The sequence below is a fragment of the Leucoraja erinacea genome, chromosome 7, assembly GCF_028641065.1.
Source record: "Leucoraja erinacea ecotype New England chromosome 7, Leri_hhj_1, whole genome shotgun sequence".
NCBI lineage: Eukaryota > Metazoa > Chordata > Chondrichthyes > Rajiformes > Rajidae > Leucoraja > Leucoraja erinaceus.
Window position 1 is genome coordinate 42,906,849 of NC_073383.1, and position 18,353 is coordinate 42,925,201.

The 18,353-nt window shown below is 42.7% G+C and overlaps 1 protein-coding gene across 8 annotated transcripts in view; it reads right to left on the reverse strand.

The window, feature by feature from the left end:
• nbeal1 (neurobeachin-like 1) overlaps positions 1-18,353 on the reverse strand; it is a 237,135-nt gene that overhangs the window by 61,952 nt on the left and 156,830 nt on the right. For all 8 annotated transcript variants that reach the window (XM_055638377.1, XM_055638374.1, XM_055638378.1 and 5 more), the window contains 6 exons: positions 16,270-16,575; positions 15,985-16,134; positions 12,105-12,262; positions 10,775-10,899; positions 5,675-5,795; positions 1,399-1,544 (listed from right to left, as the gene is read on the reverse strand). In XM_055638377.1, the coding sequence (XP_055494352.1) occupies positions 1,399-1,544; positions 5,675-5,795; positions 10,775-10,899; positions 12,105-12,262; positions 15,985-16,134; positions 16,270-16,575 (1,006 nt within the window). The remainder of the gene's footprint in view (positions 1-1,398; positions 1,545-5,674; positions 5,796-10,774; positions 10,900-12,104; positions 12,263-15,984; positions 16,135-16,269; positions 16,576-18,353) is intronic.

Genomic DNA, 18,353 nt, shown 5'->3' on the forward strand with positions numbered 1-18,353 from the left:
GGTGGACTTGATGGGCTGAAGGCCATCCTTCCACAGGTTGAGCTATAAACATAGGTCCTAAATAAGATATATTTCCCTATAAACAAATCCATCCTAGGCCAAATGAAATTGAAATTTAACGAGAAGAGCCACTGCAACCTTGCTACCCAACCCAAGAAGGGTGTTGTGGTTGTGCTAGACCTCTATTCTGATAAACAATTAATTTAGCCATGACACTGTAGGCCCAACTCAATTCTTTATCCAGATTGGGATGAAGTAGTGCCACACATACCCTTCCAGTTTACCCTGATCAACAGCCATGCATGCAGAACATTCTGCATTCCTACGAAAATCACTCGTTCAGGTAAAGAAAGAAATGTACAGCACAGTTACCAGGCACGGAAATCGCTATCAAAATATGGAGGGGACCGGGGGGCACAATTTCTTGGCGGCCACGCGCGCATGCAATCACTCACACACATATGTGAGGCTTCGGAGGCTCAATCCAGCACTAAATGCAGCTCAACTCTGCCTGTCTCGCCGGGTTAACCTACAGCCCTGCCTGGACTGACGGGACACCAGCCTGGAGTCGTGGAGCTACCGCTACTTCTCCGCACTGACTGTAAGCCTGGGCCATATTTCCCGTAAGTCCAGGCAGGGCTGTAGATTAACCTGGTGGGACAGGCAGAGTTGAGCTGGGTTTAGCGCTGTTTGTCCGCGCTGGCTGTGGGCCTGGGGCACAGCTCCCGTCTGACCCCGACGTCTTTGGCCACCCTCGGGGGGGGGCACTCGGGTGGGGATGGGGGCAGGGACGGTCCAGTGGCGGTTTGGCAGCGATTGCAACATCGGAGACCGGGATCGATCCTGGCTGCGGATGAGGCGCAGGTCTATGTCCAGGGCTGCCGAGAGTGTTTTGGCACGTCTCCCTCCTCCATGCTCTATCCTCAGTCCCACCGCCCCTACTTGCGCCTCTGACCGACACCTCCCTCCTCCAATGATCGCGCTGAATTGTCATGTCCCGCCCCCATTGTCTGCTAACCAACGTCTCTCTCGTCGAATCAGCGCCCTCGATCAGCAGTCTCACCCCCACTATCTTGCGGAAAGCGGAGATTTAACGGGGTTTTAAAATCCGGATTACAAAAAATGGGGGGGGACGTCCCCCACCTCTCACAACTGCCGCTGACAGTTACGCAGCACAGAAACTGGCCCTTCAGTTTACCATCAATCCCCTCTTTATAATAATCAAATATTAATCCCATTTTGCTTTTATTCTCTCCACATCCCCATGAACTCCTGATTCGCCACCTATTCTTGAGGCAATTGACAGCGGCCATATTCAGGTTGAGTTTGGGTTTTTAACTCCAAGGTGACCTCCAGTTTCAATGCAGCTAGTGAATTCCATGCCAGATTATCTCCTACCTTCCTCTTTGTCCACACTCCCATCAAAAAAGTTGATGTGCTGGGTGGTGACTTCAAGGCGTCCTGAAACAACATCCATGATAGTGATCAGGTCACAGTCTTCAGTGATCACCAGCTTTTCTTTCTGATTCTGCTCCTCCTCATTGCTGTGGGAGACAGAATAAAACAAGACTGAAATGAAGTGGACATACCGGTTGGAGAAAGTTAAAAGTAACAAAATAGCATGTCATAGTTTAAATTTGAAATTACGTCACGATTAAGTTGATAGTAGAAAAATAAGAAACTCAGATTACACTCGTGAAGTAGGCACAAGGAACTGCAGATGCTGGTTTACAAAAAAAAGACAAAGTGCTGGAGTAAAACACATCTCTTGAGAAATGGATAGGTGATATTCAGATTGTGACCTTCCTTTAGACTTTTGTAGTGGGGGGGGGGGGGGGGGGGGAAAGAAAGAGGAGGGGGAGAGACAAAGTGTGGCCAATAGTAGGATACAGGTGAGGGGTTTGGGGGTTGATTAGCAGATAGTTGGACAAAGGCCAGAGATGAAAATAAAAAAATCGTGAGGTGAGGATGGTAAAGGGGTGAAATGTGAAGCCAGGGGAAGAAATATTGGTGGGGGGGGAGACCATGCGTAGACCAGGCAACTGTTTTGCTGAACTCTGTCCACCTCGACCAGCTAGATCTCCCAGTTGCTAATCATTTTAACTCTCCTCTCCTCCTGTGCTCCACCTGGGTGAACACCCATTTCTCCCATTCCCCTGCCCCCCCCCCCCCCCCCCCCCCATTTTTCAACCCCCCCCCACCCTTCCACCTATAAGTTGAAAGGCACTACTTACTGTAAATGGTGGCTTGGGTGCTTTGGCTTGAAGTTGAAAGACACTACTTACTGCAAATGGTGGCTTGGGTGCTTTGGCTTTAAGTTGAAAGGCACTATTTGCTGCAAATGGTAGCGTGGGTGCATTGGCTTGAAGTTGAAAGGCACTACTTACTGCAAATGGTGGCTTGGGTACTTTGACTTGAAATTAAATGGCACTACTACAAATGCACTTACTTCCTGTTTGCACTCTATATTGATTTTAGATAAAACGCTACCACTTACGGCTGTGAGTTTTGACCATCTTACTCAGTCCCCCCTCCGCTGAGCAGGTGCAGAGAATTCTTCCCATCAATGAAAAATGAAAGTGTTATTAGTGTTTACAAAATGTTGAGAATCTCTCTCCTGTCAATCATACCATGAAAGTTACACCTTTTCCGGTGGGAGGGGGAGGGTTTATAAAACCCGGAAGTGTGGGCGTGGTTCAGTCTCTGCATGATGGGGGAGGGAGAGGTCACGACTCTGTCTGAGCTGTGAATCAACTGAACACACTGAATGTCTACTGAATTGTGAGTTTGGTGTTTTGTGTGGTTTTATGGTGGTTTCATCCTGCATGAAATGGTATGAAGCTACATTTGAATTTGGTGGCCTTGCACCCTGCTTGAAGTGGAATTAAACTGCACTTGAATTTGGCGGCCTTGCACCCTGCTTGAAGTGGTATGAAACTGCACTTGAATTTGGTGGCCTTGGATCCAGCTTGAAGTGGTATGAAACTGCACTTGAATTTGGTGGCCTTGCACCCTGCTTGAAGTGGTTGGAAACTGCACTTAAATTCGGTGGCCTTGCAACCTGCTTGAAATGGTAGGAACTTGGATTTTAATTTGGTGGCCTTGCACCCTGCTTGAAATGGAATTTCAAGGAATAGTCATGACTCAACTGCCAGCCCATCAGCCGTGAGTGAGCTGCCAGCAGATCAGGCTTGAGGAACTGAGCTGCCACCCCAAGAACTCATACCAGCACTCCAGAAAGACCCCCCCCCCACTGGCCACCAATATTGGAATTGGGGGACCAGCCCTCCCGTGTGAACATGGGACCCAACGGGTCCCACTTAGTCTAGTATACTATATATGCGTACTATGTATACACACTTTATATGTTTATAGAAACTAAGTTAAACACTGCTATTTAACTGGGTTTCTTCTTGGTGTTCTCCACCTGTTGCTGGTTAACCAAAAGATGACTGTGCACTTAACAAGGAAGACTGAAAAATAAATCCCAGAATGTACAAATGATATTTAAAAATGTCAATGACTTGTTGGGATGTTAAGAATTTGGAACAGATTTGATCAAGTGATGTTCACTCGTGTTCTCTAGTAAAGATTCCATGCCATACAATATAAATAGGCTTTTAACACTTAACACTGGAACCATGTATGAGCCAAAGCCATAAACCTTTTGTCCCAGCAGGTGGCGACATTTTGCTTTGTACAGTGACAACCGGAATGAAAGCATGAAATATCTGGACCCGTTGTATCAATTCAGAAGAAAATAATTTTAACAAAATCACTGGGAGTCTGAGTTGTACTTAGTTCTACCGTTTTCATTAACAAGATAAAAAAAAATCGATTTTTCTTTAAATTAGTGATAAACAGCAAAGTGTCAGTTATTGGATGTAATCAAGAAATTATTTGCAGTGGAAATCTTTATCAGCTATGCTATACCAGGCTTTCAAATTGGAGTGAGTTTCACAGCATGGAAACAGACCCTTCAGCCCAACAAGTCCCATCTATATTGGTCCCAGCTGCCTGCATTTGGCCCATATCCCTCTAAACCTGTTCTATCCATGTGCCTGTCCAACTGTTTCTTAAACCTTGCAATCCAGCGCTAAATGCCTCTGTATTTCTATTCATGAAGTCTTCTGCGGACAGTGGTCATTGACAAATCCACACCTGACTCCTGAAGCGCGTTTCCAATCTGTCGGACAGGTGTTTGAGGATTTTGCTTTATTATAGAGAGAATTCTTATGTCATCAGCTGTGGAGGTCTTCCTTGGCCTGCCAGTCCCTTTGCAATTACTAAGTTCACCAGTGCTCTCTTTCTTGTTAATGGTGTTATAAACAGTTGATTTTGGTATGCCTAAGGATTGGCTGATGTCTCTAACAGTTTTATTCTTGTTTCTCAGACTCATAATGGCTTATTTGACTTTCATTGACACAACCTTGGTCCTCATGTTGATAAACAGCAATAAAAATTTCCAAGGGTGATGAAAAGGCTGGAGGAAAGACTAGGTGCTGAGAGCTCTCTTATACCTGCGTTAAGGAGGCAATTAAACACACCTGCGCAATTACAAACATCTGTGAAGCCAAGTGTCCCAAACATTATGGTGCCTATGAAATAGGGGGACTATGTATAAACGCAGCTGTAATTTCTACATGTATAAAAATGGCCTTTTCTAAAATCAGACAACGTGTACTTTAACCACATGTATTTTTTTCTATTACAAATCCCAAATAGTGGAGTACAGAGGCAAATAAACAAATCATTGGTCTTGGCCCCAAACATTATGGAGGGCACTGTATAGCAATGTTACAAAATTTTGAGATTTTAAAAATCAAGTCTGCAATTTATCCCATCAGATAAAGCATAACAATAAGTTTAATTTGACACCAAATTCACTTTCATATCTCAAGTATTAAAAAAGTTATGGCCATTTTCATACTCGGAAATTAGCATCTTGTTCCCTATTGATTTTCAATAGACATTACAAAAAAGCTGTGATCTTGGATAGTCAAAAGCCCATTTCTTAAGGAAAGATTAACATTTTTAAATAGCCTAAGTGTCCAAAGATTATTCACAAATAATTCACAATATAACATGATTTTTATATCTAATTTACATTAATTTATAGGCCAAATGGAAGGAATTTAGTGTTCAATTGCTGTAAATAAATCGGCTTTCTAGTGGGTTCATGTGAACGCGCTGGTTTAGAACGTTGACATCGCGCTGGATTAGTGCCCTCAAATGCCGAGAAAAATACTGCGGGATATAAAAAGCCCAAAATGAACTACTCGCTATAGATAACTTTAATTACAGGGTTATATATATGCCCCATTTAATGTAAAAATAAGGTACATACCTTTAATTGTTTGCTTTATAAAACCCTGGGGCTGCGAGAGGTTGCGGAATGAGACAGTAATTTTAAAACAATTATAACTATATTATCAAGGCCTATAAAACTAATAATACCTTTTGCGACCGGGTCTTGCAGCGATTTTTCGTTAATGATTTACTAGGCTGAACATCTGCGATTAGTACAGCCTAGTAAAAATCGCGTTTTAAACCCGCCCCCTCCAAACAGCGCCAAAATCGCGGACATGGCTGAGGGCAGATTCCCAATGACGATTCAGGTAGGTTTTGTAACATACCTACACTGTACATGAAGTACAAACATATCAGGACTCACATGTTGGTGAGCATGCTCAAATCTTCATCAGCCAATCGGTCATCTTCCAGGTCACTGACCTTGGCCTGCTTCACCGCTTCCAGCAGCAACGAATCATTGGAAGGCACCGTCTGCTGGACACCTGCAGAGATAAATTTGGGGGAATCTTGATTTACTAAGGTATAAATCAGAAAACACCCAGGCGGCTGGCACTTTTTCAGAGACAGTTGAAGGTGAACAGAGCCCAGTTAAAATGGCTAAGCCAAAAACTGTCCAAGAGTCAATTCAAGTGAGTTTATTGTCATGTGTCCCAGTTAGGACAATTAAATTCTTGCTTGCTGCAGCACAACAAGCATAAATACATAGTATAGATCATATATATACACATAAATAAACAGATAGAGTGTAATAGGCTGTTATAGTTCAGAGTTTGTTTGATGGCGAGTTTAATAGCCTGATGGCTGTGGGGAAGTAGCTGTTCCTGAACCTGAATGTACCAGATTTCAGGCTCCTGTACCTAGAAGTTTGAGAGAGCCCTCTTTGACATACCGACTCTCTGTAATCTTCTCAGGAACTAGAGGCGCTGATGTGCTTTCTTTATAATTGCATCAGTGTGCTGAAACCAGGAAAGATCTTTGGAAATATGCACGCCCAGGAATTTGAAGTTCTTGACTCTTTCCACCATGATATAAATGGGATTGTGGGTCCCTATCCTACCCCTTGGGCTGAATGGAAACAAAGGGTATTCCATTCTGTTCTGATATTTTTCAGGGGGGGGGGGGGGGGGGGGGGGGGGGGGGTGGGGGGAGTCACATATTGAGTATTTGTGCTTTAGCAGCAGTAATAATGTCAGGGAATTTGAAAAAGATTCTGCATACTCTGAAAAATACACAAAATCGAACTTTATTTTGGTGAAAATTCTAGACTTCTCTTTCTGGAAATTTAACTTTGGCCAGACAATATTTTTGACCAAGTCTAATAAGAATTTTCATCAAAATAAAATGGATTTCTTCACATTTCCATGTTGAAATTTCAGAATGTTTCTATCTATTTCAAAATATTCTATTCGCTGTTTCATTTTCCGCACGCTTGCAAAGTTACATAAAACATCAAAAAAATGGATCTGGCATAATGTTTCAGATTCCATGTATCTTATTTCAGTTTCTATTTTTATATTCCGTGTGCAGTTCTGAAAGACCAATAGTTGTTTCACTTTAAACTGTGCCCTCTGGTTTACTCTTATTTTTAGTCCAAAGAGAAAGAATTTAAATTAATTTTGTGATCAAATTTTTAGACTTGGCAATTTGAAATAAAATTGGACACAAGTTGATGGCAAATGCTGGGATCTGAAGGAAAAAAAACACTGCTGAAAGAACTCAGTGGGCCAGGACGTATCTCTAGAGTGAAATGGATAGACAACATTGTGTGTTGGGATTCTTCGGACATTGAAGGCAACTCCCTACCCTGAAGGCAACTCCCCACCTGAAACATTATCTGTCCATTTCCCTTCATGGATGCTTCTTGGCCCACTGAGTTCCTCCAGCCATTTGTTTTTTGAAGTTAAAGTGGAGCGTTAATTTGCAAATCTGGAAAAGACGTTCGCTCTGGACAACTGTGTAATAGAGACTCAATGAAGTATGGGATGTACCCAGAAAAGCACAATGAGACAAGCATCAACTGCTACAGTAAATTGTTAGCTTCGTGATGAACATTGGGGTCTGCCCGAAATTGGTGAACTTCCAGTGTAAGATAACCATTCAGGATACTAACACATTGTAAAATAATGTATTGGATTGAGGATACAATGGATATAGTAAAAGATGAGCACCAATTACATTTACCAAAACCTTGACCAGCTAGGAGGACAAGCGCAGAAAAAGCAGAGGTACACCAACCACTTGGAACTTGTCTTTCGAATCACGCACCATGTTGACTTAGAAATATATTGCAGTTCCTTAGCAGCCACTGGGTCAAAATCCCGGAACACTCTCCCGTACAGCAATGGGGTGTGCCCATATTTCAAGAATTGCAAAGGTTCAAGAAGAAAGTTCACCATCACCTTCTCACGGTAATTAAGGATAGGCAATGAAATGTTAGCTCAGCCTACAGCACTCAGTTCCTTCTGTGTAGAAAAGAACTGCAGAAGCTGGTTTAAATCGAAGGTAGACACAAAATGCTGGATTAACTCAGCGAGTCAGGCAGCATCTCTGGAGAGAAGGAATGGGTGACGTTTCGGGACAAGACCTTCAGACTGATGTCAGGGGAGTGGGTGGGACAGAGATAAAATGTAGTCGGAGACAGTAAGACTGGTGGGAGAACTGGGAAGGGGGAGGGGGTGGAGAGAGAAGGAAGGCAAGGGTTAATTTAAGTTAGAGAAGTCAATGTACATACCGCTGGAGTGTAAGCTACCCAAGCGAAATATGAGGTGCTGTTCCTCCAATTTGCGCTGGGCCTCAATCTGACAATGGAGAAGGCCCGGACAGAAGGCTCGATTGGGAATGGGAGGGGGAGTTAAAGTGCTGAGCAACCAGGAGATCAGGTAGATTTAGGCAGACTGAGCAGAAGTGTTCAGTGAAAGGATCAGCAAGCCTGCGCTTGGTCTCGACGATATACAGGAATCCATCAATGAATATGTTAATTCAATTAATATATAACAAAAAAATTATGAATAACGGATTTTTGAAATTAAAAATACAACAGAAATGTTGAAAAAGGTCAGATAACATCTGTGGAGAGAGATGATTAAATGTTTTGTTTTGATTAAAGACCTTTTATCTTGATTGAATCAAAGACCAACTGTTTTTCTATTCACTGATGCAGTTTGACCTACAATGCACTTCCAGAATTTTCTGTTTTTGTCTCAGATTTTTAGCATCTTTGACTTTATTTGTTTTGGAGTATGGAAATCACTTCCCATTCAATAAGACATTACATAACATCATAAATGTATCTGGTTGTAAAAAGAGATTCAGCCAACAATCTAAATCCTTTCAAACCATATCTCCCCTATCCTTTCCTCATTGTTCTTCAAATTTCTCCTATTCAAAAATATGTTAGTTTATTGAATGTACCCCCATCACCATCTCAGATAGTGTATTCCAGATCAAAATACTCTTCCTCTCTCCTGGTTATATTTCCAATTATTTTAACAGTGACCCGATTACTAAACCTTCCTGCCAGCATTAAGAGCTTAGCCCTGTCTGTTCTTGTCAGAGCTCCTCATTACTTTGAACATTGTAGATTTGATCCTAACTTTCAGATTAATAGATCAATCCCAGATTCACAAGTCTTTCCACAGCACTTGTAACCCTCATTTCTCATACCATCTTCTCATCAAGGCCTACAAATGCTCTCCAAATGCTTTGTTTAATATGATTTAAAAAAGACAAAGTGTAAGTGTAACTCAGTAACTCAGCAGGTCAGGCAGCTTCTCTAGAGAACATGAACATATGCTATTTGGGTTGGGACTCTTTTTCAGACTGATTAGGGGAGGAGGGAAGGAAGATGCTGGGTTGGGACTCTTTTTCAACTGAACTTCCATAAGGGGAAGTATGGAGAATTCACTTGCAAAGCAATTAAGACAGCCAGAAGGAAGAATTAAATGTCCATACAGTACTTGTAAGGTACACATGAAATATGAGGTGGTGAAAGCTCATTATGGGAATGGGAGTTAAAATCCCATCCAATCTTCTAACTTTCTCCACACCCCATCCACTCCCTCCTCCACCCCCCCCCCCCCCCCCCCCCCCCCCCCCATTAATCTGAAGCAGGGCCCGAAAAGTCACCAACATCATAGTCCTCCATGGATGATGCCTGACCTGCTGAGTCACTCCAGCATATTGTGGGGTTTTTTTTGTGAACCAGCATCTGCAGTTCCTTGTTTCTACTAGTCTAATATGATGTTTTACTCAATAGTGCCATTTAATTGAATTGAATTGAATCCTTTATTTGTCATTCAGACCTTTCGGTCTGAACGAAATGTTGTTAACAGTTCATAATAGATGTACTGCAGGTCAGTTTGACCCTGCATCTTTTCATCATTCCATCTATTCATCTATGCATCAATTAGCTCACGGGAAAGGGGTTGTTGGGAAGGAAAGACTGATGTTTACAGTTCACCGAGTGCAGCAATAAGGTAAAAATCCATGCTGTCCTGTATTATCAGCACTTCCTGAACATATTGAACAAATTATATCCATATAATTGATGTGCATTTAACTTTACCAATGGTAAATTTTTACAGAAGTAAATTAACTTAAAGGTTCAACTAACAAAGTCATTGTTGCTATGGTCAAGACCACATGACTTCATATAATAGCTATGTCAAAACACACTCCCATGTTACAGTTTGCCTCAGTCTTCCCAAGCCTGTTATGTCACTGATACAGATTTCTAAAAGCAGCTTTGGATTAGGTCATAGGATTGATATTAACTTGTGAACAGCTCAATATTATACAGACAAAAGAGCTTAATTGTTCATTCAATGGCAACAACGTTTTGTAGAGACACCAAACATTGTGAATAAATGGTTTCTTTATTCAGGCATGATAGGTTAGGCATACATGCATGTTTCGTACTCTTAACAAAAAAGTCATTGTTGTTACTGTGAGGCACGTGTTTACTCGTGGGCTCGATCTGAGCTTCTGCTGATGTGGCAGGACACTCCCCTTAACGCATGACGTCACGTTCCCGACAAAGCCTGTCCACGTCAAACTGAGTTACGTGACCCTGCCAGTACTAGGGATGAGGGTTCGCCCAATAAGTGGCCTAACCACCGGGTGGCGCTACAAATACCAGAATCACTAGTGTGGTCCACATACTTTTTCAAAACAAAAATATTATTGATCTGCACAGAATTAACAGGGACTATTATATTATCACCTCTATACCAGAAGATAGACACAAAATGCTGGAGTAACTCAGTGGAACAGGCAGCATCTCTCGATAGAAAGGATAGGTGAAGTTTCAGGTCGAGAACCTTCTTCAGACTGAGACTTCAGACCCCTACACCAGAATTGTCTTTTGTAGCGAGTTTGAATCCATGCATGGGATCATCTTTCAAAGGTCTAATTGTTCAATTAATTAATATTATCTGAACATTAACATTCAACTGACACTCACCAAGATTGTCACGTAGTGCACTTGCATCGGTGTGGGGGTCATAGTTGTAGTTCTGAACCAGCTTCAGCCTCATACGGGAATAGTTTTCTACACTGGACAACTTCCAGCACATGGACTCGGGTTTTCTTATCAAGAGGAGGGGGGGGGGGGAAGCAAACACTCCATTAAAAATCAAACGTTTGACCAACAGAATATCCAACACTGAAATCCTACCACATACATCTGCATGGTGCATTTAGATTAGAAAAACATCTCAAACTTTTGATCAACAAAAAAGGCACTGAGAAGAAACTAACAATAGCTTTGTCACAGTTCGAAATTCAAAGTTAGAAAAGGGTTCCATTCCCGAGAACAGTCCAGAAGTCAACTTTTTTCAGTCAGAAATATCCATTTTCTATAGCTGCCCATATCACATTATTCTGCATGCATTTTCAAGAATTCTTTCATTTCACGTAATATTTTATCTTTAACACTATCATGAGAAATTCTTTACAAATTTTCGGCAGATTTTGCAGTAAGATCAGATATCTATAAATCAGGTCTTCTGCAACCTGAAGAGCCACTCCATTTGCAGAAGCACCATTTGTCAATGGGAAAAACAGATGGCTGAAATATAGAAGATGGGGGTGAATCGTGGCAAGCTATAATGGGATTTAAACATCCAAAGAATCGATTCCAACAGATGGGCTGATGCGTCTAGGATTGTGTGGGACAGAATTCAAGCAGTGTTTTGACTGAATCATAAGTGGTTGGGATTCAGTCAGTGCTGTTCTACAGAAAACGACCCATTAGTTAACAAAATCACAGATGACAATCCAGTGATAAATATATTGATATTAAGGTGGAAACATTCTGGATGCCAATTAACGTGGATCAGGAGGGGGGAGAGAGAAAAACTGCAAATTTAGTAAAGATGGAAAAGGGCGTTGAAGGAAGGTCTAACAAAGAATGACATTTATATTGTACCCTCCACAACTTCAGCAGAATTAATGCTTTTTATAAGTATTTTCCCAAATCACAATCACTGTTGTAATGCAGGAATGTAGCCGCCAATGTATACAAAACAAAAGTCCCTTAAACAGCAACAAGATCATGGCCTGCTCTCTGCCCTTGAGTGCGGCCAAAGGGATCTTGCAGCTCCATACCACATCTACTGGCTTGCCCTCTGCAGCATGCCTTTAATAAGCAGGGATTTTGAAATTTAGGTGACCTCTATCATTAAAGAAAGCAAAAAGTGCTAATCCCAGGCCAGAAGTCCTTGAAAGAATATTAGGATATTGATGCATGCAACAAATCATTGTGGCAACAGAGACTGTTACAAGTTCCATACTTTTCAGCCCATGGTCCTCGTTCACAGGTTAGATAATGCTGAGCTGCCTTCCACTGTCTCAGTGTTGCAGTGTGCTGGCTGTTGAGTTGCTTCAGCATACTGTTGTAACGCAGGTTCTCCTGCCTGGCTTTGCGGGTGAACGGTTCAACAAAAAACTCCTGGCACCAAGACAAAGCAAACAGTTACAATATGGGGAACTCTTCACCAATAATTATAAGCATGTGCAGTGAGTAATTTCTAGAAACAAATTATTCTAAGCTGTGACATGGTCTGGGAAGGGTTGGTGAACTGTTGTTTAATTGAGCCAAAGAATAAAAAAGCCTGAGGGGTCACCTTCATCTAATTTTATCATGTTGCTCATAACTGTGTATGCATACTACAGAAGAGGATTTTTGTTGATCCTTCGTAAATCCGTGCATGCTCCAATTCAATAACAGACAGTTTCAGATTATTTAGGTACAATAATGGAAATCATGTAACAGGGTTAAGTGTCATTCATTCTAACATGCCTGTCTTGACACTTTGAAAGAGCTAATAATTAGTCCCACTCCATTTCCATGCTCGATCCCTATCACCTTGTGTTTGCTTTTCGAATATTTATTTCTCTTTTGAAAATCACAGCATCTTAGACACACTACATGTCCTTAATGTTGTCAGGATTCAAGGCATTGAGTTATAGGGAGAGGTTGGGCAGGCTGGGACTTAATTGTGTAGGAGACTGAAGGGTGATCTTGTACAGGTATATAAAATGTTGATGGGCACGTATCAGGTGAATGCACCGAGTCCTTTCCCAAGGCAGGGGAATAAAGAACTAGAGGTTTAACGTCCAAGGGGAAAGATTTATCAGGGGAACAAAAGGCAATTGTTTCCCTCAGAGGTTGGCACATAAATGGAACAAGCGGACAGGAAATAGTTGAGACAGGTACAAGAACAATATTTAAAAGACAGTTGGACAGGTGCATGGATAGGAAAGGTTTAGAGGAACATAGGTGAAATGCAGGCAAATGGAACCAGCTTACATTGGTATTTGGGGAACATGGACAAGTTGGGTTGAAGGGCCCGTTTCCATCCTATGAGTATGAATCTACCATCACTTAAACTCAATATTTTGGATACATTTCTCCTCACTGCTACGGTTGTTAATTTTTCCAATTATCTTAAAGCTGTTTCTTCTGTTTACCAAACCACGTCAGTGTATCAGTGTGCTGCAAGCATGGACATTTGATGTTCTAAATATCTTGACAAACAATGAACAGGAAGTCCATTTTAGTAACAAACTAAAGGAGACACTTATGGAGGCAAGAAACTACAGTTGCTGGAATCTTGATCAAAATCAAAGTTCTGGAAAAACTCAATGGGTCAGGCTGCATCTGTGGACGGAATGAACATATGACATTTTTGGGCCCCTCTTCAACAAAAGAAGAATCCCGATCCAAAACATTGTCTGTCCATTCCCTCCACAGAAGGTGTCTTACCTGTTTTCTTCCAACATTTTGTTGGACATGGCGTTACACTGGACTAGCACATTTGTTACAGGATTACAGTTTAATTCTAGCTCTCATATGAAGTGCAAGGTTTGAGTTCTATAGCTGTTGATATCCTGCATCCATGATCTCTCTGTCATCCAGGAGCTGATGCGACAGACACCATGACAAGAGATTTCACACTTGGCTCAGCAATCAATCATGCACAAAGTAAACTTTCATTTGTGCAGCATATTTAACATATTAAAAGGTAAATCATGCTACAGGTGCACAACCTTTTATCCGAAGATCCAAATAACGAAAACCTCAGAATAGCGACATTTTTTCAGTCCTTGAAGAAAGGTCCTTGAAAACGTTCACCGAGGGCGGCCCGCAGAGGTGACAGCGGAACCTCCGGTCGGTCCTCGAAGAAAGGGGAACTAAAGCCCCATTCATAAAAGAGAAGGTGAGGGTATATTGCGCGGGAGGGTTAATAATTGACAATCTGCTGCTGCCTGCCCGCTGAGGTTAAAAAGTTCCCACGGTAGACTCCCGATACACAGTGTATCGTGAGTCTTGCGTGGGAACTTTTTTAACTCAGCGGGCAGCAGCAAATTGTCGCTCCCTTCAGTTTCACCCCACCTACACCCCTCTGCTTCCCGGCCATGTGTGTGACCCCTTCCCTCCCCTCTCCAGCTCCCCGCGCATTGCACCGGCGCGGGGGCTTTGCACTGTCTTCACGTCAGAGCTAGTGCCAGTCACCGGAGACTTCAGGACCAACGGGACACCGGCCCCCAGGCCCACTGCAAGCACGGAGATCCCAGAGACCCACAGCCAGCAGCAGCCCAGCCCCGCTCCCCGATGTCCCCGTAGGGACAGAAGCTGATGGCTCGGACTGTGACGTCTCCGGCGACCCCCCTGTACAGGAGCTGAGACTGGGAACTGTGGGGTTGTTTTCAGTTGCAGAGGGAGGGGGCAAGGGCGGTACAGTTCCCAGTCTCAGCTCCATTCCAGGGGGGTGACCGGAGACGTCAGGCCCAACGGGACACCGACTGCAAGCACGGAGATCCCAGAGACTCACAGCCAGCAGCAACTCTAGCCCAGCCCCGCTCCAACTCCAGAGGAACCCGGGTTGCGGATGAGGGAGCGCAGCTCGGGCTGTGGGCGAACTGCCATTTGTCGCTGTAGCGGCGCATCGGGGAGCGGGTTCCTGTTGGTCCTGACGTCTCCGGCCGTCCCCCTGGACAGGAGCTGAGAGACGTCAGGACCACCAGAAGCCGCTCCCGATGCGCCGCTACAGCGACAAGTGGCAGTTCGCCCACAGCCCGAGCTGCGCCCCCTCATCGGGACACCGACCCCCAGGCCCACTGCAAGCACGGAGATCCCAGAGACTCACAGCCAGCAACAACTCTAGCCCAGCCCCGCTCCAACTCCAGAGGAACCCGGGTTGCGGATGAGGGGGCGCAGCTCGGGCTGTGGGCGAACTGCCACTTGTCGCCGTAGCGGCCCATCGGGGAGCGGATTCCTCTGGAGTTGGGAGGGACAGGGAGACACAGCGGCTTTTGAGAATGGTGGGCAATCACTTCCAAAGTTCTGCCCACACAGTCAGTACACCTCTCCTACACTTGTCTCCCGCACTAAGATAATCTCGCAGAGAAGGATCCCAGCCTAACCCTCCCTATTCTCTCCTATTCTGCAAGAACAACCTACATTGAAGACTCAAACTCGCGATCGAGTAACTGCCGGGATCGAGGCGCAAACTCGCGACCTTACGGATACGAGCCGAGCACTCTACCACTGAGCCAGCCGTTAAAATCTACGCTAAAAATCTTCCATTCCGAAAACCGAAAAATTCTGAATTACGAAAAGTGTCTGGTCCCAAGGCTTTCGGATAAAAGGTTGTGCACCTGTACTATGATTAAAAACATTTGATTCCAAGCCACAGAGGACATATATTTAGATTGTTATGGAGAGGCCTACACGTTTATTAGAGAAAACATTCTAGAGCTTAGGTAGTTGAAAGTATGGTTAATAACAATGAAGGAATCTAAAGATGGGAAAGAGGCCAAAATGGGAGGAAAGTACAGCTCCATAGGTTTGGAGTGCTAGGAATGCACAAACATAGGGTGGGGCAAATTCACGGAGGAACCATTTTGAATTGTGTCAATGCTGGCGGTTGCAGGTATCAAAGGACTCTGGTTGCTGACTGGGGAATTATGGTCCAAAGTGGCCACTGGTCTTAAGTTGGGGAGGCAGCAATGGCAGGAAACACACTGCCCTTTGAACGCCGTTAAATTCTGCTCTGCTAAACCTCAGCATTATATGTGGTTTCACGGACAAAGATTGCGAGATTCCAGCTTTGCTCAGGCTTCCGCTTTCTTTTCAAGATCAAACAGAACATTGCAACACCCACTCACTTGGAATTTGAGCTTGCTGTCTCCTTTCTCTCGATCTCGCTTATGTAATTTCACCATCATAGTTTCATAACACTCCTTCCAGAAGATAGCCATGCGTTCATGTCCTTTGCTGAACGTTTCAACCTCATAATGCTTCATCGAGGGAATGATCTGGAAGTAAGAACACAGTCATTGGCATTTATTACATAAACCTCATTCAGATTTTGTCTTCCCAGAAATACATTCTGGTAGAGCATTGACTAGTTAACAAAAAATACCTAATTAAATAAAAATAATAATACATACATATTTGTCAATGTAAACATGCCATTCGCTGGAACCACAGTACTCCTGGAAGTCCTCAAAGAAAGAAGGACTTCCATTGCTTTGCGGCAATGCTGGCAAGTGCAAATTCATGTAAAGTAGCTCATATATTTTGGAGACCAAAGTTCGTATGATTGGGATCAGGAAGGAGTAGATTTCCGTCTTCTCTCTTATGGACTTGGTCAGGGTTTGCGCCAACTTCCCCAAGAGGAAACAAGCTTCATCTCGGTTGACTATATCTTTAGTCTGCAGTATGGTGTTGAGTTTTGCTGCAGCCATGGCACACACCTGATTGTTTAATAAAAAAAGAAATTCCTCAGAATAATTATCCAACACAAAACATCATGTGCAGTTTGCATGCTTAGTTTTATTTACTTATTACACTGACAATAATATATAAACCAACCAACAAATTTAGGTAATGGAAATTAATTTAAAATAATACAAGTAATTTAACTTTGTATCCAGCTTAACGGTGCGTGAGCTCAATCCAGTGTTGCACTTTGAACGACAAAAGCTGCTACATTTTAGGAAGAAAACACTCGCATTCATCCAATATCTTTCAGTGCAACATTTCTAGGCAAACGATGCTAACAAAGTATTGTGATGTAAAGATGGCAGCCAAACTGCACAAAATATCCCTCATGTGGGAATTTGATAATGACCGACTCTCCTAGTGGCGGCATGCTGTAAGGGTTGCAAATTCGTTTACACCCTTAACTTTTAACTTTTGCTTACCACTCTTTCAATGTTACTTGTTATACTTGATTTCAAGGCATGGTCTAACTTTTCTTAAAGTGTTGATAACACTTTTATACGTTTTGAGCTTCTCCAAGGAAGGAGCGTGCGGAAGGCGTAGCTTCTGACTGGTATTTTAGAAGCAATATCGAAAATGAACAATGAAATGAAAAATGAACTGAAAAATGAACTGAAAACAAGATTTTGCAGTTTGGAAGAAAGGGTGAAAGGAATTTCGAGCAAATTGAAGGAAGTTTAAGACAATCTGATTATGTTACAAGATGAATTTCGTGAACAGAAGGAACAAATTGATAACTTGCGAACCTTGGGCCAGGAGAGAGATTTGAAGATTGAAAAACTTGAATGGAAAATGAATGAAAATACTCGGGCACTCTAGCAATACAAGGTTAAAAATATGGATCTGGAAAACAGAAGCCGTCGACTGAATTTGCGAATTGTTGGTTTGCCGGAAGGTCAAGAAGGAGATAACGTTAGAAAATATGATAAAGGAGACTTTCAACATCCAGCACTATGAAAATCTTCCAATTTTGGATAACGCACACAGGATCTGGAAGAAATCTGGTCCCCAAGATAAAACAAGACATATTGAATATGAAGGATGCACGTTTCAGTTTTTTCCTGATTACAGCCATGAGCTTTTGGAATTGAGAAAGTCTTTTCATAATGCAATGTTTGAGTTGTTTAAGAAAAAGTTGTGCCCCGCCTTACTTTATCCAGCTAGACTGCGTATACGACTCTTTATTGGTAACAACCGATTTTTTTAACAATCCACAAGACGCTTCCAGCTTTCTGGAGGCTTATGGGGGTGAAGCTGCGACCGGGAGCTACTGATAGCTGATTAAGTTACAATTGGAGATTTACTGTTCCTATTTTGACAATATATCGTTCTGTAAATGATTAAGAATTTAATTGGATGAGTTGTTCTTTACTTTACTTTTTAGAATTTTAGTATGATGGTATCAAACAACAACTTTTGCTTCGGGTTTCGGCCCGAAACGTTGCCTATTTCCTTCGCTCCATAGATGCTGCTGCACCCGCTGAGTTTCTCCAGCTTTTCTGTGTAACCAACAACTTTTGCTTCTAGCTTAGCTTCTTCAATCTGGGCAGAATTTGAAATACAAAAATGTCTGAAATGTCATCATTTCTGGCTCTGCCTTAGATTTTTCTCCTTCCAGTATCATGAACAATTATGCTTTAAGAAATTAACCCTTTACATTCCACATGATTTTTACAAACAATATGGATAAAGTTATTAACTTCCTTTCATGGAATGTGAATGGTTTGAACCATCCCATTAAGAGGAAACA